This window comes from Lagopus muta, chromosome 9 (assembly GCF_023343835.1).
Source record: "Lagopus muta isolate bLagMut1 chromosome 9, bLagMut1 primary, whole genome shotgun sequence".
In the NCBI taxonomy this organism is placed as follows: domain Eukaryota; kingdom Metazoa; phylum Chordata; class Aves; order Galliformes; family Phasianidae; genus Lagopus; species Lagopus muta.
The window spans coordinates 15,637,131-15,664,836 of NC_064441.1; the positions used below are offsets into that span (position 1 = coordinate 15,637,131).

Genomic DNA, 27,706 nt, shown 5'->3' on the forward strand with positions numbered 1-27,706 from the left:
TTGCTTTCAATACCTTATATTCTATGGAGCTAAGGAAAAAGAGTAATAACAAAAGACTTGAGTGTTGCGTAAGAGTTCCATACTAGTTTGTCTCATCTTGTATCAGGTATGATTTCTCCTGCAAGAATTGACAAATGATGTCTCAAACTACATAACTAGGAATTGGGGTTCACAAAGCTTGATGTATGTCTTCCCTGAATGAGAAGCATCCTTTTTCTAGCAGAGTGGGATTGTATTTTGGGATAGCAGCAATGTTGTCTTGAAAATTCTGAGAGAATTAATTTCCCAGTTGCTTGTATTTGATATCTCTGGTAAGAATTCAAAGATTAGATAAGAGGTTAGTGCTCAAACTAAACTCCCACAGTGCTTACACACAGAGACCATGCATGTTCTGTGCAGCAAGCAGACTTGGAATATAGACTTGGGCTAGAAAAATGCAATGAACTAGGCTTTAAGGCTTGCCTCAACACAGGTTCTCTGTAAAGAACTTCTGGTCCTTTCTGTTAGTCTAGAAATAGCTTGTGAAATAAGACAGTTGGTTACAACACTGAACAAAGAGGATATTTTCAAATTTCTCCTAGTTGGGTCAAAACTGGTTGCTGAAGAAAATATCTCCAGGAGTGAGTGGGCTTACTCAGTTTGGGGCCTCAACTGCCTGGACAAACAGGTGGGGAATGTCCCATACACCAGTTACTTGGGAGCTTTAAGGCTGTGCAGCATGTGGGTGAAATGTTTCACGGCTCAGAAAAAGGCTTTTTAGCTCTGCTGTTACTGACACTCAAGTATTACTTTCTCTTTTTTAGTGCTGGGAAAGAGAAGTTTAACAAGTAAATTTGAACTCATGCTCTGATCTTTGTCTGTAGCCTGGATGGTGGAGGTCAGGATGAGGGGAACTGGATGAGAAGGCTGGGAGGGAAGGTGTTAGGTTAGCCCCTAAAAGCTTGCTTCTTTTTAGTGCTTTAAAAATACTATCCAAGCTCTTCAGTTCCTTGAGTAATTTCATATCAAATTTCCAGCCCTGTTGGAACTATTTCAGTGTTGTGCATGTGTGCTGGCTGTAGTTTTATTAACTCTTCCTGTAACAATTATCTGCTTCTGAAAGGTTTTTGGGAATCTGCCTTCAGACTAATTTTTTTTTCTTTGTCTCCAGGAATGTAAAGCCTAATATGAAATGTGCTGCTTGGGCCTACTTCTGTTTCTGCTTGTATTGTTCCCAGTTACTTCACAGCTGAATTTTATCTTCCCTGAAAGCCTGGTCACATGTTTCCCTGAGCCCCAGCGGCCCTGCACACTGCATGAGAACAGGAGCCATCCATGAAGCACAGGCAGAGGGATGTTCTTAGCGCTGACTCTGACTCCATGCGGGACCTGGGGCAAGAAGAGTCCTCAAGGAGGAACAGAAATGGTGAGAGTTTGAATGTGCAAAGCTCATAACTTGATGCTGTGCAGGTAATTCAGGAAGGAATATAGTATGATGAAAGGAGTAACTTCATGGGAAGAGCTTTACAATCTCACTCTGTATCTGCTGCTGGCTTGCTGTAATTGGCTGCCTTCCCTAGATATGCCTCCACTTCACTGCTGTTAAATGTGAAGATAATTCATCTGTCGTAAACTCAACTGAGATAGAAAGCCCAACATGTGTTTCCAAAGCCAGATCTAACATAAAATGGTTATTTATAAAGTAATTAGAGAAAAATAGTTGAATAGGAATCTGCTAAACTATTTCAATTTTGCATTCATTACTTCATAAAGCTCTAAAAAGGCTGCTTTTTTTTTTTTTTTTTTTTTTTTGCAACTTTCCCTTTTCATTTACACTTTGTAGTTCTCAAATCCTGTGTCCTGGACAGAGTGGGCAGGGTACTATGAAAGGATAACTGCTGTTACTCCTCTGGCATCACAATGAACACCCTGCTGGAAGCCCTCTTCTGACATGGCTGCCTTGCTTCCCAGCAGCAGAGCAGGTTAATAAAGATGAAAAAGAAAAGAAATTCAAATGCCTCTTTGTATGCAATGTTCCAAATACTCTCCCTTGTGCTTCAAAGAAAAGGAAACCCTTTGGTTTTAAGTCTAGCTCCATCATTTCAAAATATATTATTTATTAGTAATGCTACTAAGAAGTGCAACCTGTAATAGTTAAAACCTGCCTGGCAATGCTAATTTATATTACTACCGTGGTGCGGGGTGATAATCTCTGGTATGGGATGTGACACTCAGGAGGAGACGAGCCCTACTAAAAGCAGTAAGGGTGATGCAGTCTTCCCACCTCTCTGGAGGCTGCTGCTGAAGATGATGATGACAGAACGTGGATTTCATTGCTGTTTGCTGGGCCTACTGCTTCAGCCAGGAAGGCACTGGTCACTTAATAGGCAACTTTTGACTAATGATGCTTTTTTTATATGCTGCAGACATGGAGCCCCGTTGAGTGGATGCATCCATGCTACTGTGAGCTAACAATCTTAGTGCTGCGCTGTCCTTAAGGTTCTGTCTGTCAGATTGTACAGAAGCTCCATGAATGCTATTTTTACCTTCAAGGTCACGGTAGGGATAACTGTGCCATTGTAAGATCTGCAAGGCCTTGTCTGGGGCTGTATGTGATGTGCATGTATGAGGGTTGCTCTGAAAGTAATGCCTCCTTTCTATTGTGTCGACCCACAACATCATGTTACATTTTGTTGCTGTGTGACACATGGCAGCAGATGGGCAGTCTGACAAAACAGTGTCTGACATGGAAGTGGATACTGAAGCAAAGATACCAGATTGAATTCCTCCATGTGGAAAAAAAAATGGCACCCACTGACATTCATCAATGCTTGCTGAGGGTTCCTGGAGACCAGTGAGTGTCTGTGAGCACAGCGAGGCCGTGCGTGGTGTGACAGCAGGTCACTCTGCTGGTGCAGGCTCTTCTGCTCTTTGCTGGTGAAAATGCAAGATCATGGTGGCAACTGTTGAGAAAAGCTGCTTTGTAGCTGAGAATTCGCTGTGTCGCACAGTGTTATAGTGCTCCTTACAGCTGCTGTTGTTTTCAGGGTAATAAATAGGAGGTTTTACGTTCAAAGCAACCTGTGTGCATTAGCACACTAATGTGTCGATTCCACCATACCTTTCCAATTCACTATTAGCCCCAGGCCAGGGATTGCCTTGAGCTTTTTCTGGCTGCTACGCTCTGTTAAATATTTCAGCCGGGCTTCTCATGCACCAGAATCGCTCTAATTAAAGAGTACCAGCTCTGGAAAGGTGCTTGTGCAACAGGGGCCTGAATCAGCCGCTTTTCCCTGTGGTCACTGAGCATCAGCTAATTACGAAGGGCCGGCCCGAGCATCCTGCCGCACCATCCTCCCAGGACTGCTGAGGGGAGGAGATGGCCGCCCCGCCAGGCTCCCTTGGCCCGGCACAGGCTGAAGCGGAGGCCTGTCTCTCAGCGCCCTCTGGCGGCCGCGCTGCAGCACGGCACATCTCGACGAAAGGCCTCGTTCCCTCAGCGCGGGCGGCCGGCGGGAGAGGCGAGTCGCTCGTCTACTCGAGAGTGTACGGCCGCCGGGCGCGACGTCAGCGCGGAGTGTGCGCCGCTACTCGGCACAGTTCGGCCGGGCGGGGCGGGGCGGCGCCGGGCGGTCCTCGCGCCGTCAGCTGAGGGGCGCCGCGCCGACATGGCGGCGGAAATTCACTCGCGGCCGCAGAGCAGCCGGCCCGTGCTGCTCAGCAAGGTGGAGGGGCACCAGGACGTGGTGAGCGCCGCGCTCCTCATCCCCAAGGAGGACGGCGTTATTACGGCCAGCGAGGACAGGTAGGAGACGGACCGCGCGCGCTCAGGCCCCGAGCGGGGCAGCGGGAGGCCGGAGCCGCTCCGTCGGGCGGGCGGCGGCTGTGGCGGGGGATGGCGGATGGCCGTGAGTCCTCGCCCGCTGCTGTCAGGGAATCACTGCAGCTCGGCCGGGGGCACGACGCCCTGCCAGGGGACCTCGGGGTGCGACGGCGCGGGGGCTGGAGGTTGTGAGGGCGTTGAGGAGTTACGGAGCGGGGAGAGCGGGAAGGAGAGAGCAGGCAGCTCCTCGTGAGTGAAACGGCAGGGTACCTGTGTTAAGGTTAACTAGACTTTATTGTTATGTTCGGAAGGACAACCGGAACAGCGCAGCAGCAGCAGCACAGCCTGATTTTGTTACCTTACTGTTAGCCAGGGCGTTCAGGCAGGAGTGGGACAGGGTGAGTGCTGACTTGGCCCGGTTGAAATGAATTCGTCATTCTTTGAAATGAATTCGTCATTCTTCTGGGATGAAAGTAACAAACTGTGTACAGGACACGTTACGGTACACCTGCATGGATAAGCAAAGCTCTCCTGTGCTCCTGATGGTCCTTGGTCACCTGACAATGTGTATCTGCTATTAAAGAACGTGAAGCCATAGTGCTTATTGAAACTGATTATCAGCATTACTGAGAAATCTGAGTGCTGGTCTGTCTCCACATCTCTGAAGAGGTGGTGAGAATGTATTGTTCAGTGGCATGCTTGGAATTACTTGCTCACAAGTGCCAGCTGAGCTTTCTGGAAAGCAAGCACTTAGAAGTAGTTTAATTTGGCAAAAGGCAGACAAAACAAGTAGCTTCTGCTTTTGGTTTCTATTTATCGTGTGTGGAAAATAACCAAATCACAGTTCTCAAAGGGATAGTTGGATTTATTTCCCTCTGCCTTTTTTTATTTTCTTTACCCCGTGAAGTTTAGTACGTTTCATTCTTAAATGAGCTATCAATCACTGGGAGTGGAGTAAAAGCACATTGCTGCATGCTGAAAGCCCGTGAGTTTGGGATAACTCAAGTCAAAGGTGTCCTTACATCATCTAAAGGCTATCCACGAATAGTTTTCTGATGTACTTGGAGTCAGGCTTCTGTTCCCGAAGAATATTATTTTGCAGATTGGGTGCCTGTTGTGATAAGCCTTCAAAGATGTGCTCTGAAGTGGTAACTCCTGGTCCTGAGGGCATACCAGCATTAGGGTTATACCACCATCTTCTTGGTCTTCTTTCCCAGTTTCCAGGGTGCTGGAAGCACTCAGCACAGCATTAGCAATGTCTGAGGATTAAAGGCATGTGTGCTTCTCAAACTGTACAATTGAGTATTGAAATGTTATGTGTTTTCATAATCTTAAACTGCAGAGTGTCATACTGTCCAAAGATTGGAAACATTGAGATCTGTGATCCCTCAGAATGCAGGGAGCAGCACCTGCCTTCTCAGAATTTGATTCCGCAGCTTAGTAGGACTTCGTAGGGTTCCAAATGCAATTTTTGGCTGTGTAAAGAGGTAAACAGCTTTCTGCACTCGATAATCTCTATGTAAATTCATCAGGATTTAAATTCTGACCCTCTGAAGCAACAGTACAAGTTGCTATGGCTCAACAAAAGGCAGTCATTGCACCTCATTTGCATCAAGCAGAGATGTTTGCATGCACTGAGTGGTTCTGGCTTTGGCTGAAAGATAGACTTGGTCTCTGTCCTCATAGAAAAAAAAACTAACTGTAATCTGTCCTAGACAGTAGGTTTGGGATGAGACTGAGCAATTTCTTCTTTATTCAACCTGTATGTGCATGGGGTAGTTAGCTTCTAAGTGGCAATATGGGTTGAATCTTAATGTGCTTGCATTAAATTTGCTTTGATGTGTTTCACGAGAAAGCGATAAGGAAGTAGCGATTCTGAAGAGTTCCCTTCTGCATTAACCCTGAAAAGAAGTTGTGTGGTACAGGCTGGCAGAGGCCTGTAGCAGACAGTGCTGCTGTTTAACCTTCAAGGTATAGTGCTGAAGGTTAGCAGCCTGCACGCTTAGATTACACTGATAAGGGCTGAGAATGCAGCTGCATCTTTATCTGTGCACATTTTGATGTCGGTTACAGAGCTGTGTGAAGAGAAGAGAGGCTGCTGTCTGCTTGGGCATGCATTAATTTCTGAGAGAAGTTTTGCACTTCTGAAGTTAAGTTCTTGCAGCCTGCCTTAGAGAGGGAGCTCCCTGAGATCTTTAAGCTTTCAGACACTGTTGTGCTGTATTGCCTTAATCAGAGGTACACAGTACATCAAAGCCTACTCACTCACCTATCTTTCACCTGCAGTTTAGCATGTTATCAAATTTTTACTCTCCTGTTTGTTCCATAAAAATGGGGCGTAGGTGTTAATGCTGCAGAACAGGCACTGTGAGCAAATACAGAGTTCAGGAAGCAAAGAGTTGCTGTGTACAACCCCTTTGAGCTGTATACCAGAGCAGTAGGGCCCAAGTATTAAACCTTGATAAGCTAAGGCTGGCAAGCATTTCAGAGTAACCAGTCACAGGAATGTGTTTACAAGTTAGATAGTAAGGAAAACATCCTCTGTGCACATTGTGGATTATCTTCATTAGAAGTGCTGGCGTTCTTTCTATTCCAGGTGTTATTTTCTACATTAAGAAATAATGGTTCTATTTTTATTGCAAGGATACAAAAAATACCGCAGCAGGTCTGTGAATATCAATAAAAATCGAGTGTGCTCTGAAGCCCAAAAAGAGGCAGGAATACATGCAGGATTATCTTTGTTTTCAGTTGGGGAGTTTACCATCTGTGAAGCTTTCTCAGCAGGTTCCTGGTAAGGACTATAACCTCAGTGCTCCTGCAGGTATTTTGCCTGCCCCCTGCCCCCATGCTACACCTGGAGCTGCTGGCAGCACGTTGCTCAGCCTGCTGTGGGTGAGGTTGTTGCTCACAGCTGGCTTGTGTGGCTTCTCAGGTCTGAGAAGGAGCGTGGGCTGCATGGCTGTGATGGTCAGATCCCTGCGCTTGACCTTCATGTCCTTGTTCTCAGCAAACAAATGGCAGGATGTGTGTTTCCCAGTGGTAGCTGGGGATGCTGAGGGATAATAAGGTAGTGTGGGGGCCCCTCAGTGAAGGTAAAGGTTCTGTACTGATAGCAATCTAACAGGCTCTGTAGAAATACTAGCATACCTCAGTACTGGTGCTCTGTGACAGTCAGCAGCTGCCGTTGGATTGGAATTGCTGCTTAAATTGCTGATTTTCTAGTGGGATTTGAATGTTGGTCAAAACTAATGCTTTAATGAGCAGAAATCGACAAAAAGCATCAGCTGCCTGCTGTGTCCTTGAACTGGCATTGCACTGTGGTTATACCAGATTCCTTATGTTGTTTTGGGAACGCAGTCAATAGCAGTCTACATACTTTTACTTTATTTTGTCTGCCAGAAAAATGCAATCTTCTGTTCCTGCCAGAAAACCAACTGTTGGTGATTGATCTAAGGTAGAAAAGCAGTTGTTAGTGATGTGGAGGTCTTTGAAAGATGGCACTGGTGTAGTGGCACGGTACTTGTACAACCGTGGTGCAGCTGTTTGTACTGGGGCAAGTTGGGATTTGCCTGCTGATCTTTCACCACTTCTTTTTCCCTGACGTGCATTTGGCTTTAGAGGGCTGCATAAGTTGCATGAGCCGCAAATGCTGTAGGAATGCTGAAGGATTTTCTTCTCCCCATTCAACCCCCAGACTTTTTCTCCATCACTGTCTGGTGCTTACTTGTTCTGTTAATGAAACATTGGGAAACAGAAAATCACTAGCAGTTGGTAAGGCCATGTTTTGGTGTTGTTTCAAGATCGTTTTGTGTTAGTGTTAAGCAAACAAACAAAACCCCTTTGAATTGCTCTTTCATGAATAATATTCAATGTTAGGGGAGTTTTCAGGCCTTAAAAAAAAATTCTTCCCACCACTCTCAAATATTCAAGTTTGTTGTAATTTAAAAGGTGTGTGTTTGTCTCTGAGTGATCCTTAATGCATATTGACATTTCTACATCCATACTGAGACTACCTTCAAACAAACCTGTCTTTTTCTAGGCCTTTAATAGGGGGCACATGTAGAAAGTGAACAGCAGGCAGCTCTTTTCTGGTACTGAGAACAGGGCCCATTCATAAAATAAATACCAAGTTCTGGGCAGAGGGCTTCAGAGTTGACACCATGGTTCTCGTGTTACAACAGTTTTGTGGTAGAAGGAGGCTGTGGAAGTGGTATTATTAGAGAACTTGCTTAGTTCTTTAAGCTAGAACTGCTATTTCACAAACAAATTCTCCCAAGGAAAAGGAGACAGGCCCTAGCTATGGATGTGTAGGAGAAAGAACTGCAAAGTGGGATCTTGACACGGGCTGTTAGTGAGCTGCTGTGAGGCAATCTCTTCAGATTTTGCTGAGAGCTTTATGTAATTAGATAGAAAGCTGTCTTACTGCTTATCTTTGCAAGCATGAGTTTAGTGAAGTCTAAAATCTTACTTAAACTGAAGTAAGAAGCTTTCAGAAGTTAATTTTGCTGGCTTTGGCAACTGTTTGCTTAGGCTGTCCACTTTAGGAAGCAACTGTGTCATTAATTACGACTGTGGAAATTATGCTTCTCAGAAATTTGTTTAGAAAAAGCACATCCTTGCTTCCTTCGTGTGAATTCCCAGTCCAGTGCAATTGACCACAATACTGGGAGGAAACAAAGTGTCTGTGGAAAAATCAACAATGCATTATGTCAGTTGCTACAGTAACTCTTAGTCTGTTTAGTCTGTTTACAGCAAAAAATAATTACTTGATTTTTGCTAGAAGTGACGGGGTTGAATTAGGATGGGTGTGAGCTACCATCTGAGATGTTCAGAACAGTTCAGTTTGAGTATGGTGAAGCTGTTTAACTGCTTGAAAAAGCTGACCTCTGCTACAGCTGGCATTGGCATCGTAAGGATGGTGTGGATGCACGTTGCTGGGAAGTGGTGGCTGCAGTGTTAGCTTGTGAGGTACATCCACACCACGAGGGTGTGATTAGAGTAAGGAGGAAGTCGTAGTTTTTAAGAGACAATCTTAGTGCAAAGCATTAAATGAACTGGAGTAATACACATTTCTCACTGAAGATGGTGGAAGGGTGTATTATCAAAAGCTGAAAATCTCGATTGTTTTGAGGCATTGTGTACTCAGCTGTAAAGATTTAATCTTTTAGAAGAGGGAAGAAGTACATTAAGAATGTAGGCAATGTCTGCTTTATTTTATGAGTAGTTTTTTAAAGGACAGCTCTTACAGGAATTACAAAATTAGAGTGCTACCTTTGCATCTTCAACCTGTTCTGCAGAGTTCTAGTCCAGATGCAAGATACTTGTTGCCTTTTACACTCTTGTTAAACTCTTACTAATGATCCAGTGTGGTTTAGCAAATCCATCCCTGATTTGGAGTCTCTTGAAATAGTTATCAGGTACCTGTGTTTACAGATTACTTAGGCTTCCATTTAGGAATGGGGAAGTTGAATTTAAATAGTTACAAATAAGACACAGCAGTTTGGAGAAGTCTCAAGTAGACCTACAATAACTTTAACATTGTCTACATGCGTGCTCTTAACTTCTAAATGTAAAATCCCTTTGGGTGTGTTTGTTGTAGCTTTGTGTTTAATTGATGATAACTTCCTACTTCATTGCTGATTCTCCTGTATCCCTGGAGCTGATATTTAAGGAACAAACTAGTTCAAATGCCATAGATGATGCACTTACAACTGTCTTCTCCTCGCCCTTTCCACAACACAGAACAATACGAGTATGGCTGAAGAGAGACAGTGGACAATACTGGCCCAGCATCTATCACACCATGTCATGTAAGTAGAATCTTGGAGATGGTAAGTGATGGCCAAGTGTAGCATACTTCTTTCCTCAAGCACTGGATTCACTTGGTAACCTTTAGTTTGGGAGCTTTGCAACAGCTCACTCTCAGACTTTAATTTGAAACTAGCTGTATTCTGTTGTGAACCAGATCCTTCACCACGTAAATTGCTGTGTGGATCTGCTGCTCAAGATGTCTCAAATGCTGGCAAATAGCTCATCAGCTGAATGGTGAACTTTTCAAACTGTTAACTGAAAGAATATTCTCTGTTCCCCAAGGTATATGTTTTTTATTACTTCTGAACATTTAGATAATTAAGAAAGTAGTACTGAGTAGCTGCTTCAGATCTTCAGTGTCAGTACTAGGCATCACCTCGCATGAATGTTTCACTACAGGCTCTTTAATGTAGAATTCCTGCCTACATACCTATCGTATATAAAAAGGCAGAATACGATGATAAAGTAAATCATCAGTAAAATCAAAGGTGGTCTTTGGAATGATGATTTCTGAAGTAATTTGTATTCAAATATTAAATGAAGACCAAAGAATTGGTCTCCCTGATGTTCTGTGTCATTGCAGCTATAGACAAGTAGCTTAGGATCTGGATCCTAAATGCCAACTGTAATCTTTTTGTTTTCCTGTTGGTCTGAACTACAGCAGTTGTTCCATTTGTCAGTTCTCAAAATAGACTATTCAGATTGAGCTCTAGAAGGGTTTTTACAGAATAAAGCATGTCTGTAGTAATGGATTTGTCCCGGATCACTGTAATGTTCCACTGTCCTGTAGCTTTAAAACTCTAAATAAACTTCAGGCAATGTTTTCTGAGGATGTCAGAAGAGATGGTATTGGTTTAGAACACTGTACTCTTCTTATAATTTTCAAGTTAAGCAACTTCAAGGGCTTCTCTTTTTTTTGACAGCTCCGTGTTCGGCCATGGCTTATCATCATGACAGCAGGCGAATATTTGTAGGCCAGGATAATGGAGCCATCATGGTAAGTTGCTTGACTTCTTTTCAGTACATGGATCAGAATTGCTTAGATTGTCTGGGAGCATCAAGTGTTGCTGGCAGCTGATAATTTGTTTTCTTTCCCCTCTTTTTGGAATGCAGTTATTAATAAATGGCTGAACTCCTTGACAATTCACCTGAGTAGCACATTGGAGAATTGCAAAGAAGAATTTACCTGTCTAGATGTGAGCTAACTAGCCTCAAGAAATCACTGAGGCACTAGTGTAGCAATGAGCCTGGATTATTATGCTTTGTAGGGAATTATTTCAAGGAATATATTAAGTTGTGTGAAGTGCCCTGGGGGATACACTAACAGGGACTGTGATGCAGCTAGCTTGCATGTTCAGAAGTATTGATCTCCCAGGATCCAGTCGCATGTGTCTGAACTGACTGCAGACCTTTTCATGATGTTGAAATTTCAACACTAGTCCTGCAGTAGGAAAGGCAGGGTTAGGTTCAGTGGATTGTCTCTTGCATGCATAGAGAACTGTATGTCTTTCTCTTAGAGAAGTAGTCTTTCTGGTTTGCTACTCGTCAGCTGTCATTTCTTTTCTGCTCCTGGAGAGTGGGTACATACAGCACAATAGAAAGCAGGTTTTTATTCTTCCCAGCTTTCTTGGCAAAGGAGTGGAAGCCCCATGACTTTCAGATGTCTTAGTGGTTTCTCTTTGAAGATAAGGTCAAAAGAATAAGTGTTCTGTGAGGAGACAGGGTATTATATGAATGTCAGAAATAGAAATAGCTAACTATCAATAAGCTAAAACTTTTAAAATTCTGTATATTCTAATGAATCAAATAGAGAATACTCTCACTTAAATTTGTCTCTTCGTTATGAAGTTTCAGATCTTTAAATCAAAAATACAGCAAGACAGAGTTCTTTTTGTTCCTGCTGGGGGCTAATGAGGTCTCATCTCATCCTATAGTATTTCCTCAGAAAATACTCTGTGGTAAAAATACATGTTAGTATAATAACTGTAATTTGCAGCTGGCATATCCATGTGTTGTGCTTTAGCCTGAAACTGCTATGATGCAAATTCTGTTCTGTGAGGTTATTGCTCTTTTTCTATGTACCACTCATTCCAATGTTACTGCAACATCTTTGCTAACAGTTCCACTTTGATTTTAGGAGTTTCATATTTCAGAGGACTTCAATAAGATGAACTTTGTGAAGACCTATCCAGGTAAACTGTTAACCAGTGTCTACACTAATGTATGTATGAAGGAGGGGCTTCTAAAATGCTTGAGAAACTGGGCAGAGTCAGAGATTTCTGAAGTTCAAATACTCTTCCAGTTGTCACTTAGTTGGGAGTAACTACCATAAGATAAACATTGTTATTGAGTAATCCTCAGTCAGCTGAGTCTGAATTGCAGTCATTACCAAAGCTCAATGCATCATTAGCTTGTGCTTGTAATGAACCGGATCTAACAAGTTCAGATTTTATTCTTGAAGTGATGTAGCTGTACTGCATCAATGTGTAGGGTAAGAGCTTTCTAAAGGTGTGGTTGATATTTGCAAGTTCCATTCTGTAATTACTGGGCTAAATTACTACTAGCTAAAAGTGAGAGTCTCTGTCTTTTGGGAGAGCAATACGGGTGAAAAAGACCTTTTCTGGCATGTGGGAAATAGGGATTATTTTAGGTTTTATGGAGGTTAAATTTTCAGCATTTGTGCATTCTTGGAAGAAATATAAAACATGATTGCGGGTTAAAATCGGAATAATAATATGGAGGGCCTGATGGAAATTCTTTAAGAGCTACAGATTATGTAGTGGTACAAAGTACGGTGTGTCTTATGACTCCCTGACACCAATAGGAGCAATGTTCTTGCATACAAGAACAAGGCCTTGTTCTTAAAGCAACAAGACTCCCTTTATCCTAAAGTAGATGACTTGTCAACTCATTCAATAGAATAGTTACATCTTAGAGTTTAGGAGAGAGTTCTTTCTAAAGCTCATGTAACTTCTTGCTTAGTGGTAGCATTCTAAACAAAGCCAGTGGGATTTGGTTTTGACTGGGTACCAATTTGAATGCTATGGATTAGAGAGACTTTCAGGTGCTTAAAAGAATGAATCTGAGTGTAAATCCCCTGGGATCGGGTAGGAGGCACTTAAAACATTTAAGCTTTTTAGATGTACTATATTATTCCCAATGAATCCTTGCTTTCTAACTAGAGGAAGCTGGGGGTTTACCTGCTGCTTAATCAGAGTATCTCGGGTATCTGGGTTGAACTCATCTCTTCCCTCTGTGGGAGAAAGGCTTAAGTCAGCTGACAAGCATGTTTGATTCACTTAAGCTATTTATAAGGCATATACTGAGCAGGACAATTCTAGCCTTTTAAATTAGCCTATAGGCTATTATAATGTGATGGTATAACCTTGTTCAGATATCACCTTTGGCCTCTGTCTGTCTGCAAAGCACATGTCAATTTCTAGGGAAAACTAGCCAGAATCTTTTTCTTCCCACAGCTCATCAGAATCGAGTGTCTGCTATTACCTTCTGCCTGACATCAGAGTGGGTTATCAGCACTGGTCATGACAAGTGCATCAGCTGGATGTGTACCAGGAGTGGGAGTATGCTGGGGAGGCATTACTTCACCTCATGGGCTTCATGTCTACAGTATCCTTTGTAAACGATTGGTGCTCAGGAAACTGGAAAACTACTGTTTGTTTAGCTCAAGTTGTTCCTTCCTTTTTATCTAAAAAGCTGTTGTTGAAATCTCTTGCAAGTCCACAAACCTTTATTTGATGTGATGTTAAATACTGCTGCTTCTGTGCTTCTGTTAGCTTTTGTTAGATTGTAGAGGGGATGTTGTGATCATGAGTTGTAGAAACTTTAATGTGTAGTAGTTCCTGATGTTGAGATGTTGGTCAGTGTGTTGTGGAAATGCAGTTTGACCTGTGTTCTTTCTGGTCATGTCACTCAGGACACCAATGCACACTAGCATCTGTTGAACAATCTGTAACCTACAAGTCAGATTGAGACTTGTCTGTGCTGTTTGCATTTCTGCAGACTGCTTTTAACTGCAACATTTGTAGCTTAAGAATTCTTACTGTCTTTTCAGCTGTAAGTACTTCAGGGTATTCTTTATGTAAAAGATGTAGAAAACTTGTAGCTTATATGTTAAAACTTCTGAACATGGGTTTAAATCCCATAAATCCTAAAACTGTACAGAGCCTGCCTTACTGATTGAAGAGCTGACAAAGCTGTATTGTAGTTGTTTTGTTCTGTTGCTGTCTTTATTCCAGAAGTCGGGGTTTTATGTCCTGCAAACACACTGCTCGCCTTGGCCAAGTGTAGCACGGGGTCGGGTTAATTGGTGTGCGTGCTATGTGACTGCTCACAGAACAGTCTGATGCTGCAGAGCCTCACTGAATGCCCTACTACTACTATAGTACTATAGTATAGAATGCCCTACTATTACTATAACTACTATAACACTACTGTAAATACTGGAACGGTTTGTTATGAAGAGAAAAGCACATGACCTTTTCTATCAAGATCAAAGTAAATTTCCAAATTTACCGAAGTTGTGCTTCTTCTGTACTGAAGACTGTGGCATTTGAAAAGGCATTCAAACTGATCATGCCTTTGACTTCAGTTTGGAAGAACTGGCTTTCTGACGTGTGTGCTAGTTGCTTGATTTCTCTACCAGCAGAATCCCTGGCATTCATTTGTTAACAATCCTATATGTAAGCTTCTGAAAAACACAGCAGAGTGCCTCTTTTTTACTGGATTAATAGGGATTATGCCAGCATGAACTTCCAAGATGAGGAAAGGATCACACATTTGGGAACTTAATGGATTTGGTGAAAGTGACTCGTTTGTCTCAAGATTTCTGTGGGCTTAAGAGATTTCAGTGTTGTTAGATTGCAAAACCTGTGCTTTTTTACTTGTGGTGAACTTCTTGGTACTCTGTTCCTAAACATTAGTATTTGCTGTTGTGGAGAATAGGCAACATTGCTAGCAGCTGCTTCTGGTTTTTTTTGTTTGTGGCTCCGAAAGGACAGGTGAGTTAATACACCACTCCTGGGTTATGTGGAGTCAGATGTATGGGGTTTTTCTTAGTTTTTATTTCCTGAATAGCATACTTCTTCTGGATGTGGAAGTCTGATTCCATCCAGCTTCCTATCCTCTAGTTTTTGGAGACATTAGTTGCATAGTAAGAAGAATGGAATATCTGAAAACTGTTGTGATGCAAAGTGTGTGACCTCCTTAACAGGTTCTACTAGGATGTATTGTGGCTTTTGTGACAGTGTTTCGTAGCAGAACCCCTTCTGAAATACTTTCCAGTCTTCTGTAGTGTGTTCAAGGACCTGCAGAAAGCTTGAAAGTGGAGAGCAAGAACATAAATTGGATGATCTCTTATTCTCAGTAGCTAGAACAGTGGGAGTATGCTTCTACTTGTAAGGTAAACTGTGGATGGTCAACATCCTTGAATTTAGTTTTTCTGTTCTGGGGGTGGTAGCCAGGAACATGCTAGGAAACTGAGAGTTTATAGGGAAATCTGAGTAGCACCCAGTGACCATTGGAATAATTCTGCTAGTAGCTCTGTAGTACAAGTAGCCTAAGGCATCTCTTGTGGAAGATCACAAGTATGTTTTGTAAACGTGTTAGAAATGGTTTAAATCTACTGAGATTATTTTAAATGATGGGATGGATTACCTCATGGCTTCTCTAATGACTTATGTCATTTTCCATACTGTCTTAGTTGCTTATGTATGGAAGGGTGAGAAGAGAGAAATGAAAAGTATTAAACTAATGCAGCTTCCAGCCCTCTTAGATGTAGTTACATAAATATTTATCCAGCATACTAAGATGTTCTTCTCCAATTTGTTTTGACTTTGTAACTGATGTGTATGTTCTGTGTTTCAATCTCTTAAAATACTTCTAAGAACAAATGAGGATTCTCCTTGATTGATGTTCAGATATGATTATGAAACTCGGTATGCATTTGTTGGTGATTATTCTGGACAGATCACCCTTCTGAAGCTTGAGCAGAACACATGCTCAATTATCACAACGCTCAAAGGGCACGAAGGTAAAGTAACTCTTTCTCTTGATTCCAACTGACTCAGGTTATAATGCCTTACTGTAAATCAGGATGAGACATTTGGTTGGATATGCAGCTCCTAAGGATACATATTGCACAGACAATTAGTACAGCGTAGTAATCAGAAAATTTTCAAAGCAGTACAAGTTAACTACTTCTTAAAGAACAGATGCATCCTTGCTGTAGGGAAATCTTAGTCCTGTATACACCTAGAAGTACTTTCATTGTAGATGAGAAAATAAAGGTAAACATGCATTCAGTTAAGTGCAACTTATCCACTAGATGGCCACCTTTAAAAACTTTAGTCTCCTTGATGCTGAAGAGAAAGAACTAGAATGTGTTGCTTTTTTTTTTTTTTTCTTCTTTCCCCCCCCCCCCCCCCCCCAGATCTAGTGTTAATATAATACTTACAAGTAGCTTGAGCAAGCCCAAATCTAGATGCTAAAAAGCTGTTTAATTCCAGTGAGGTCCCTCCTGCTCTGGTCATTCAGTTATGAAATTTTAGTTTGTGATTTCCTATGTTCAATAGAAGCTAAGCTATATGCAAGAGGTTTTGGGAGCCTTCTAGAATCAGCTGTTTAGTCAGAGACAAATGTCTCATCTCATGTAGTATAGCTGAAGCCCTTATCAGATGAAGAACATGAAGAACCAAATAGTCTGTAACATGATATGGAGCCATCATCTGCAGTAATGAGTAAGGCAAGAGTGCAAACTTACAGAAGGAACACATTATTTACTGATGTGCTGAGGGAAATAAGGCAGTGACTACTGTGATACTGACAACTTTCAGTGTCAGCTGACTAATTTTTGAAGGGGTGAATTTACATGATCAGGAGTATCTGGCCCGTTGGAAAAGGCTGTGTTTTCTAATAGCTTTAAGTATAGAGTAGACTTTGCTAAAGCTGTATAGACTGCTTGCAGGGCTGTGAAATGACAAAGTTGGCTTTGAGTAGGAAAGGTAAACTGGAATTTTTTGAAATGACAAATGCATCTTCTGCTTTCAGTTTCAGACTGCTTCAGTTAAATGCAAAATAATCCTCCTGGCCCTGCTTTACCTCCTCCGAATGTTTTGTAGCAGTCTGTATTCAAATGCATCTCCTTGATAGATGGTATTGTTAGTTTGGAAGCGGCATGTCTGGATGTCACAATGCTAATTCTGTCTGTTGAGCTGCAATGAGCTTCTAAGTACTGTCTGTGGCAGACAACTTTGGCTTACATATAAATTACTTAAGAGTACTGTGGTCCTCAAAACTAAGAACTGGTCTGTTATAAAAGCTGGTTCAACTAGAGAGACTGAAACAGGTTTTGTTACGTTAGTGTAATTTGAGATCTTCCATTTTTTTCCACCTTCTTAAAGCAAAACAGGTTGTGTAGCCTATTTCCCAGGTGTCTGTGTAAGATCCCCTAGGCCAGGTAACTCTAAACCTGAGTGGCAGCTGGTTCTCTGAATGAACTGTGCGTGCTAGACTTCAGAGGTCTTACTTTGACTTGTTCCTTTTCCAGTGCTTGCTTTAACTGTGACTTTGTAAGCAAGCACTGTTTACTTTTCAATTTAAATGGCTTTAGAGTTTGTCCCAAAAGACAACTTCCAGAATTCTCTGTACTTAATAGGCCACTCTGTGTAGTGCTGAAAATAACATTTAAATTGCCTGATATGGAGCAGGTGGTCACTGTTCTCTGAGATAACTACTCCCAGATGGGTCAGTCTGAAAGTGATAATAGTCCTGAGAGCAACAAGACAGATCTCTTGCTGCAGAGAGCTGAAAGGAAATGTTTTGGGCTATAATTACTTTTCATCTTGCTATCAGACTAACAAGACTTGATAACAACTGAGCAATGGAAGAATGCTTTAGTTAAAGGGAAGGATGTCAGTCTGCAAGCAGGGAAAAAAAAGTTCCCACAACCACAGAAGTGTAGGTGGCGTGAGTGACAAAATTACTACTTCAGTCTGCTATATATTACCGTGCATATCAGATTTAGTTTGACTCGTGTGGCTGGATGACTAAATTCTTCATCTGAATAAGGAGAGGCACAGTCAGGTTGGCCCTTCTGAAAGTGGTTTTATAGTTCAGTACACAGTGTCTGAATTTGCTGACAGACTCCCAGTGGTCACTTAGTTTCTTATTCCAACTATTTTCATGTTAAAAATAGTTATGTAAAGAGCTTGGTTTACCTACGAATGTTGTGCACTGAGTCTGTAACCACTGTGTGAGCACCTTGCTGTGTTCTGGATACTATTTTCTGCTTGGAAGGCTTTGACACTTCTCACCTTTTAGAGATCGCATAACAACCTGCTAGCTCTTAAAACCATGCAGACAAATACAAGGGGCAGAAAACTGATAACTCTCAAACTTTCTGAAATATGCTTTGCTTCTGATATTCTTCTTCAGAATGGTTTTGTTCTGTCACCAGTCTTTACCTCTCTAGCAAGACCACATCTTGCATGCTGACCTTTGCCTTAAAGCTTTCAATATTTGCTACTGTACTAAGGGAGTTCGTCAAGTTTCACTTTAATAGCACTTATTCCCTTAGACCTAACTTCAGAATGTTTTTTCATAGGAAGTATTACTTCCCTGTGGTGGGATCCTGTTCAACGACTGCTCTTCTCGGGTGCCTCTGATCACAGCATTATCATGTGGGATATTGGTGGAAGGAAAGGAAGGACATTGCTGCTCCAGGGCCATCAGTATGTAATGGTGTTTTTTCTGAATATTCTGTAACAAACACAGAGTGGGAGGAAGGCTAAATAGCATGACAAAATGTTTAAATCTTTGTGAATAACAAAGAGAACTTTTTGCATAACTGAAGATATCCGAGGGAAAGAAGGATAACCAGTACTAGGAAAGCACTTACTGATAACATTTTTTGGTCAGGGTTGGCATTTCTAAACCATAAGAATGTGACAAAAACGTAGTCTTCAATCACATTGCTTGAACTTTTACATAAAGTTGCATGCTTCTACGTTGTAAACACTTAATTACTTGTGAGGATCTGTGAGGTGATAAACTAAATTACTGGAGTGGATCTCTGGATTTCATAAGCATGTTTCATCTTCACTGTTCTGTGGATTATGTAGTTGTTTGTATTTAATTTCATATTATTGTCAGTATTTTTAGAGGGACAACACTATCTAGCTGCTTCTCTTAAGTCTAGGCCCTTAATTCAATCTGACTGGCAGTTCACCACTACTACTTAGAAATGCAGTGGTTATAGAGACCTTGTTTATGTTCAAAGATGTATTCGTATAGTGCATATTCTCCTCTTGTGTAATTTGTAGATGCCTCCACCCTACAGCTGTTGTTAAATCTTGAGGATTTAGTTTTAAGACTAAAGAACTAATAGAGTATTGGTTACAGAAGTGTAACTGGTGGCAGTGACTGGAGAACTTTATGCTGCTGTTAGTGCTGCATCATGTATCCTGTTGAAGACTAATAACATTATTAGTTTCTCATTTAACATCTCACGTAGCATCAAACTTTGTACTGAATGGGAAAATGAGTTCTGAAAAGCAGAATGTTTTTTTTTTTTTTTTTTAAATTAAACTTACATGTTGCAAAGCATATTTAATACTTTTTGAGATCATTTGTTCAGTTTATTTGGATTGACTTTCACTTTGCCATGACTCTGTTCAGGATTCAGCCATCTGTCTTACTGGTGAATGCATGTTTTTCTTTGCAACTACAGTCTTACTGTGGTTTATTAGCAAAAGTAGAAGCTCCATCTGCTTTCTAGCTATATCCTGAAACAAGCATTTCTCTTGATTTTTCCAGTTGTCTCTGTTTTGGTAAGTGGTTTTCCTTGCTAACGCAGTTGGCACCTGCACTCTGAGGCAAATTGCTCTCTGCTCACTGTCAGTGCTTTCTGCCAGCAAATGTTAATATAGAGCTGTACGTCTGGTATTCTGGTCAAGGCTGTAACAACAGTGTTCTTGTGAACATCCTGATGCTAGAGTAGTGCTTACGTGGCAGCATCAATTCACTCATCATCATAGCTCTATGTAGACTTAGCAAAAAGTGTCTGGAAATCAGTTTTAGCTTTCTAGGTAAGTCTCCAATGATCAATCAGGCTTTTCTGGGAAACTAGGCTTGATTTAAGTGCCTGTGGATAAATAACGTGTGCTCTGTTTCAGTGACAAGGTGCAGGCTATCTGTTACATTCAGCTGACACGGCAGCTGGTATCTTGCTCAGCTGATGGAGGAATTGCAGTCTGGAACATGGATATCAGCCGAGAAGAGGTAAGATCATTCTCTAGGTAAAAGACATGTTTTTGTTTTTCCTCTTTGGAGGCTGATACAGCTTTTCTTAATCTGTTACCCTGTCTGTTTTCCTTGTGTTGCCTGAAACTTTTACACTGAACAATGTCTTTAAAACCTGCTCGGTTTTAGTGGTTTTCACTGTAATGGATAAATGCGCAGGACAGGCTTGGGAGGGTTTAGTTTCCCATATCAATGAGACATGTTGAGCCTGGGATAGCTACAGCCCTTGCTACTGGAACGCTCTGAAGTAGGCAGGCCTTTGCAATACAGAAACAAATGGACTGTACTTCAGAAGTCTTGAACTAAGTTCTCAATTCATGTCAAAGCATATAAAGACATGGTGTTGATTTTGAGATACAAGTCAAAATGTGGAGGTTCAGTCCATAGAATGTGTGTGTTTGTTTATGAAAGACCTCAGAGCACGTCACCTGAACCTGCCATCCACATTCTCTCTGCATCGATTCATATTCACCATAAGAACTGAAAAGATACATGTTACTGCTGCCTTTCATTAGCCATAGTCATATGAGTTAGTGTTGGTTGTTCCCATAAGGTGATTTAAGGTTCAGCCTTCCCTATCCTGTTGCTTTTTTGACCTACGCTGGGCACACTGAATGCTGTGTGTGATGGTGCTAACATTTTTAGCATGAAAATCTCTCTAGAACTTCTGGAGTATTAGTGACTTTGTGTATGTTTATGATTACAAGCAATTGGCTTATTATACGATTAGGATTTTTCTTCTGGATTAAGACAGCTCCTAAACAATAGGCAATTTTAACACAATTAAAATAATGCAGTTACCTTAGAACAGCTGTGATGTTTCAGAACTTGTTGGAAAAACCACAACCAAGCCTAATCCAAAAGCAAAGAAATGAAATGTTTGTAGGGTGCTGAATGTGCTGCCTTTGAAGGGTCAGCTGGTGGGTGATGTTATGAGGTATCTTCAAATATGCAGTAAGGCACATAAGATTAGAAGAAAAGCTTTTTATTTAGAAGGAATGGTAACTCCACTACCAGCTGTACCTATTGATCTTGGGCAGTTCCAACTGTATGTTAGTAGTAATAATCGCAGTCTTGTAGCCTACTTAATGCCTGAAAATAAAACAAGAAGAGATCCTGCCCTTCTGTTAGGAGGAACTAAGAAGTTAAACTGGTGTCTTTTAAAAAGCATCATTAATTGAAAACAGCTCTTGTAAGTAACAGAAGCAATATGAAAATTGCCCTTGGTGGAGTGACAATTATTTCCTCTGTTTTCCTTCCCACTCCCCACTTCCCATGCTGGACATTTTACCACCCTTTACAATATTTTCCACTAGCATGGTGAAAGGATGGGGATGCAGTCAAGGTTGAAGGTCCACAGACTGGACATTTGGTATTAATAAATGTTTGTGGTGAGATGATGTAACTGACAATGTTATTGTTTTATTGCTATCAGTAATGGATGTAAGTGAACTGAAGATAGATGTTCATGGTTGTTCCAGCTTTCTTGCTGTCAGGTTTCAGGGAGAGTTCCCCATTGGGTGCTTAAAGTTGTATAAAGTGGTATACATGTTCCAGTTCAAGACTATGTGCTAGAAAAATTCTTGACTTACGTTCTATCCCTTAAAGTATCCAAGTGTGCTGAAATGTATGAAAGCCCTATTTTCATTTGGCATAGTTTGTTTATGTCAAGAAAATTATGTGCTGGTAAGAGAAATGCTCAATGAAAATGTGGATGGCAAATGCATATGATTTCTTAATGATTTTAAACTAACCTAAGGAAGCAAAAAAAGATCACTGCTTCAAGAATTTATTTCTGGAATTCCCTGTAGAGAGGAGCATGACAGTCTTGTAGCTGTTAGAACTTAGATTACACAAGGCATTGGAAATTGTCTAGGCAGCCAAAGCTGCAGTCTTTGAGTGTTTGAATTTATTTTTTTATCACATATAGCTTTGGGCTTAAAAATTGTAGGAGGTGCATAACTCTTGGTAACAAACTGTAGGACTTGAGATTCTGTTTGTGTTTTGTTTGTGTTTTGTACTAACTTCCTTGTACTGTACCCAAGGTAATCTGCTGTGTTAAAACCCAGAGCTAAGATGGCACTTTTCCAAATAAAACTTCACTGTGGGTTCTTAAAACAAACTTCCTTGGCTGAGAGAATTCTAATCGCTTTCATGTCTTTTGTTTTATAGGCTCCTCAGTGGCTAGAAAGTGATTCCTGTCAGAAGTGTGAGCAACCGTTCTTCTGGAATATAAAGCAAATGTGGGACACAAAGACATTAGGGTTGCGACAGGTGAGATCACTCATTTGAGTGTTTAGCTGTACTTCAACACTTAAGCAAAAAGCAAACAGAAAATCACTAACACAGTTAAGTCTTGGTATTTTTGGTATTTTGGTGCTTTGAAGTGAGTGTTTATTGAGAGCTCACAGCTTCTGGGTAATGCTAAGAAACTTTCTAATTCTGTGAGAAGTGTTGCATCAAACTTGTAGCACTGGCCAAAGAAGGCTGTGCTGGGAGTCCTTGATTGGGTTTCTCTGAATTTTTCAGTTCACTGGAGCTGTGGACAGATAGCAAGTGTTGTGTAAAGTAACGCACAGCTCCCGTAACTGAGCAAACTGCAGCCTGTCGTGTTGTGGAGTACCCAGTTCAGTGAAGCAGTGGTGGCCTTCTCTTACTGGACAACAGTGTGAAACATATCCTGATAGCTTGGTGTCTGGAGGGTCTAGGCAGACACTGAGGCACTGTGTTTCTGGCTTTCTTGGACCTGTATTTCCTTGGATGGCAGTCCAACCCTTTTTCCTCTGCTCTCATAAGATTGTGAAAGAAGAGATGTGAAGGAAGGATGCAGAGGTAAACCTACTGGTGGCAAGAAAGCCATTTAGAACTCCAGAGTGTTTGGTTTGAGCTTAAAAGAGCTGAAGGCTTCCTTACATGTTGTTACTCAACAAATGTTTGATAAAATGATCAAGGGTTACAATGCAGTGATATTTTTGTTTGTCTTTTGTTTTCTTCCATGAAGCATCACTGCAGAAAATGTGGGCAAGCAGTATGTGGCAAGTGCAGCACCAAACGGTCAAGTTACCCAATCATGGGCTTTGAGTTCCAGGTCCGTGTCTGTGATTCCTGTTTTGAGTCAATCAAGGATGAAGAGTGAGTATTAAGGAGTAATAATTCAAGAGATGCTGCTGAGTTGCTGAAACTCTTGTGCTTGCTATCCATCTTCACATAGCGTTATGAAGATATGCTAAGATGACTCTGTGCTAATAGGCAGCCTTTGGTTTGGGCACTCAAAGCAGTATAATGGCAGAGATTTCTCAAGTATCTTAGCGAGTGAAGTTAGACCAGATGTGGTGTTAAAGCTCTTATATCCAGTTTATTCTTATTCCTGAGCTCAGATCTAGGGTTGAAACAAATTCATCTCTATTTCTTTGTAGATAAGGGCTATTGATTGCACTTAAAATTGCTAAATGGGTGGTTGATAATGCATCACAGATGCCAGACTGTATATGCATCAGTTTATGTATACTTATTGAAAATTGTTTCTTCAACAGTGTTTTCACAGCCCAACGTTATTTTCTTATGCTAGCAAATTGGGTTAGACATGGGTTAGACATCATTTACTGTCTTATTAGGCAGAGTTGTGAAGGAGCACTTTTTTTTTTTTATCTTGTTAAGATTTTGAAAAGGGGATGCTGTGCCTTACCTTACTCACAGTAGTCAGGGGGTAAAAATGTAATGAGAAAGAATACTGTGTACTTAAGTTATTTCCCACTTCTGCTCTGGCATTTTTAACAGGCAGGGAAAGTCAGGAATTGTCACACCCGTATAACTAATTATACAAGCAATGCTTTAGCATGACTCACTGATTTAATTCTGTCCCCTTTAATACGGCACTGCAGTTCTTTGGACTTAAAGATTTTTGTTGGAAGTTCCTTTTCCAGTGCTGCAATGGTGCCATTAGACTTCATCTCATGGCTCAGTTTTGTTTGAACTGTTCTGTTGCAGCCGTACTTCCCTGGCAACCTTTCATGAAGGAAAGCACAACATTTCACACATGTCCATGGACATCTCCAGAGGACTAATGGTCACTTGTGGGAGTGATCGGATTGTGAAGGTATTCAAGTCCCTCTGTCCTCCATCCATTAGACAAATTCAGTAGAGAACTGATGTTTGCAGTTACATTTTTCTTTCCAGTGACTGTTGCTATAAAACTTAACTGTTCTGTATAGCAAGAATCAGATTTGTTGCAGGCTGTCCTTTGTGTAACCGAATAAGGAAATTACTTGTAAGTTCTCTGTATAGAGTCTAGCTGTCAGAAATGGTTACCATTGGTGTCTTCTGGACAAACAAAGCAGGTGTCAGCAGTAGCAGAATTTGCTAGTGGTTTTAAAGATGGAGACATGATAAAAAGGGCAAGCTCTGAGCTTCCTGGCTTCTTGGAGCGTTGCCACTGAAAGCCCTGTTTATGAAACAGTGACTTGGAAATCAGACTGATGTAGAATCTTGTTATGTTTAAATTATGCATCCTCCATAGTCAGAACCGAAGACTCTTCCAGGCCATCCCTGTTGTTTTCTAAGTATGTTTATATCAAACTGCATAGCGCAGTTTTTTAGACCAGACCTCCAGAGAACTGCTAGAAGGTAGATTTTTTTGAGACTGAGGTTTGGCAGTTGGTTTGTAAGGCTGGTGTACCTCCCTGTCCTCCTCAAATCCAATTTAAACAGCATTTACTACCTCGTGTTCAGAGAAGTCTTTGTCTGCTTCTGTGCCTGTTAGAGAAATATATTTTAGGTCTTATTGTTGCTATATAATTCTCCACGTTATTTTCTTCTAGATCTGGGACATGACGCCAGTAGTTGGTTGCAGCCTTGCAACTGGCTTCTCTTCACGTTGATCTAATACCTGACAGGTTTATGCACCTTATGTACAGCAATATGCACCCAATGAGTGGAATCCTTCTTAAGAATATTACTGCAAACACTGGTTGCTTGATTCTTCTCCTGCTGCTGTTCCAGGATGGACAGTCACCTCTATAGAGCACAGCTTTTCTGTTGGGCTCACCAGGAATCTCCTTGGTGCGGAAGTGCAGTTTCACAACCTCTTGGACTAATGTAAAATGGCTTACCTGCAATATGACACCTTGATGAAAGGACCTGTTGTTACTTGATTTATATGTAGTGTTAACAGTGTGCTATCTCTGCTGATATATCTTGTACAGATTCTTTGTAGCTTAAACTTATCAGAGTAAAATGAGTATAGTACGTTCAGTTTGTTCAAGTAGTAAAATAACTTATTCTCTCTTCCAAAAAGCAATTCTGTATAAATACTTTTGAGCAGTCACTGTTTATACTGCCTCCAAAAGGTATGTTGGTTATTCCTATGGAAGGAGGAAATACTTCAAAGTGGCAGGTAGCTTCTTTCAGATGAGATAGTAAGAGAACCTTTGAACATACAAGATTTCCTTTATTGACTTTCTTGTAGTGTTTGTCTTCAAATTCAGTCACCAGTGAAATCACTTCTGTGGGACAACTGTTTAGGTAGTTGGTAATTCTTCAAACACTTCTAGGCTCTTCAGTAGAGTTTTAGCATAGCTAACAAACTTCTGTAGGTCTTACTAAAATGTGCAGCCCAGCTACTCTACTTTAAAGACAGGCCATTGGGATGAGCCATATGCTTTGACAGTTCTGTAATGCTGTTAGAATGGGAAGCTAAGTAAATCTGCTTTGTTAAATGTCATGGCTAAGAAAAAATGGCCAGCTAAGTCTTAGAGACTTTTTCCTGTGGAAAGGCTGATGTTTCTTTAATGGTAGGTAGCCTATCTCTGCTAAAATGCAGCATACATTTAAATACTGCCTTGGTGTTGCCTAAAACTGAGACTTTCCAAAGTGGTAGTTACTGAGATACAGAACAGCTGCTGTTTCTTACCCTGCACCCAAGTCTTAATTCTAAGATCTGTATCGACTGTTCCCGATGTTAAAGCTGAGAGCTGTGAAGAGGAACTGGGAGGCTTTAAAAACTGTATTTGGCATATACAGGAAATAACTGAGATTAGCAATAAACTGGTCTGTCAGTCACGAATTTCCTACTTCTGAGTACTGAAAAGAGAACTTCAGAAGCTCGGGTCACATGTCAGAGTTCTAAGCTTAGAGCTGTTTAGATTTCTCTGAAAACAGGTGTGTATTTGTGAAGACAGAATGTGGGTAGGTCTCTGGCCCAGAGTCGATAGTGTTGTACAGCTGTCAGAGGTAGCAGGCACTTTCTGGCGGAGGATTAGAAGGTTAGACTGACTTTAATGCAGCAATGATCAAGTGGTGCTATGTGTGTTAGTGAGCTCAAGTCCTGGTTGTCTAACTTGATGCTAATAATCTGCATCGGACCATGCTATAGGCTACAGGATATGAAGATCATGGTGTAAGTAATACCAAGATTCTCTGCTGTTTTAAGCTGAAAAGCTGATAGTCTTCAAAAGGGCATTAGAATCCAGAATATTGTATCTTGGATCTGGCTTTGTCTACCTTTCCCTGGCCATTCTCCAGAAGTTTTGCTAGCAGTCATTTAATTTGCCAGGTGTGTTAAGCCAATGAAAAATAAACAGATCTATCTTGTGTCAATCCCAAAAATTGTCTTGCTTTCAATTTAGGATTTAGCACTTGTCACACTGATCTGATTCATGCCTTGATACATGCTGTATAGCTTACATTTTTTGGTAAAGGTTTTTTTCTTCTTATTGAGAGTAAATTGGCTTGTACTGGAAAAAATTACAGCTTTTGCTGCAAGGCCTTCACCCTTGTAACTCGGGAAGAAAGCTGAATGTTTGAAGGGAGTAAGTGAGCCCCAGTAATGCTCTGCATTCGCTTTCGGACTTCTTCCTATCTGATTTTGGAACAGAATGGCAGTCTTCTTCCTTGGAGGGTGTAAGGCAGAGCATTGATGACATGGATAGAGCTGTTTAAGATTCTACCTGCTGTGGTAAGGAGGATCTAGGGTGGTGTGTTAAGCTGGAAGCTTAGTGTGGATGTGGGATGAATAGGTTTTTTTTGTTTTCTTTTTAAACCAAGCGTTCTGAAACTCCTACACCAGTTATACTGGAGTGTAATAACTCCTTTGCAACCAATACTCCTGAGCTTCAGCTTTTTTAGTTCTGATTAGTCAACATTTCCCAATTCAGCATGCAGCTCCCTCCCCTTCTTTGTGAATACTTCCACTTCTCGACAACCACTTATCTTACATTAAGGTTTTGACACTAGATAATATATTCTCTACTACATATTCTTAAACCTAAGGAATCTATTTTCTATAATTGATATACTTAAATATAGTGTCAGTTCAGATATAGCAAGACAGTTATGGCTGCTAAGTCATTAGTCATTTAAATATACTCTTGGTGTTAAACAAGTAATGCTTACAAACCACTAAAGAGATGGTGTTTTGGTTTATGAACAACTCTTTTGAATACACATACTCTCATGAAACTGAACATACTTCCAATTATGTCAGCTCAAGTGTGCAATTACTGAGAAAGCTTGATTTGAAGCTTTACTAATATTGCTTGTATAACCTCTTTCACTGGGGGCAGGGAAGGGGAGCAAAGGATATTAGTATGTGCTCAGTCTTTACTAGTTGTATTTCTGTACTCTGCATATTAAGCAATGCTAGATAAATCTGTCCCTTGCTCCTTCTTGTCTGTTTTTTAAAACTTTGATTACATGTACAATAAAATATTTCTTGATATTCACTTAGTCTATTTGGATGATCCATCTTTTCTTTCATTGTATGAACCAACAACACCCATT

General features: G+C 41.0%; 1 protein-coding gene across 1 annotated transcript; it reads left to right on the plus strand.

The window, feature by feature from the left end:
* Positions 1-3,588: 3,588 nt before the first annotated feature.
* On the plus strand, positions 3,589-27,648 carry WDFY1 (WD repeat and FYVE domain containing 1). Its single transcript, XM_048955631.1, has 12 exons — positions 3,589-3,784; positions 9,545-9,612; positions 10,537-10,610; positions 11,751-11,805; positions 13,090-13,240; positions 15,550-15,662; positions 18,234-18,360; positions 19,804-19,909; positions 22,103-22,204; positions 22,932-23,062; positions 23,918-24,026; positions 24,748-27,648. The coding sequence occupies exons 1-12, from the start codon at positions 3,648-3,650 to the stop codon at positions 24,805-24,807; spliced, it is 1,233 nt and encodes a 410-aa protein (XP_048811588.1). The 5' UTR covers positions 3,589-3,647; the 3' UTR covers positions 24,808-27,648.
* The last annotated feature ends 58 nt before the right edge of the window (positions 27,649-27,706 follow it).

Coding starts and splice junctions, on each gene's coding strand:
- WDFY1 (XM_048955631.1), top strand. CDS start 3,648: ATGGCGGCGGAAATTCACTCGCGGCCGCAGAGCAGCCGGCCCGTGCTG. Junction 10,611..11,750: donor AGGATAATGGAGCCATCATG/GTAAGTTGCTTG, acceptor CTTTGATTTTAG/GAGTTTCATATTTCAGAGGA. Junction 13,241..15,549: donor TCATGGGCTTCATGTCTACA/GTATCCTTTGTA, acceptor ATTGATGTTCAG/ATATGATTATGAAACTCGGT.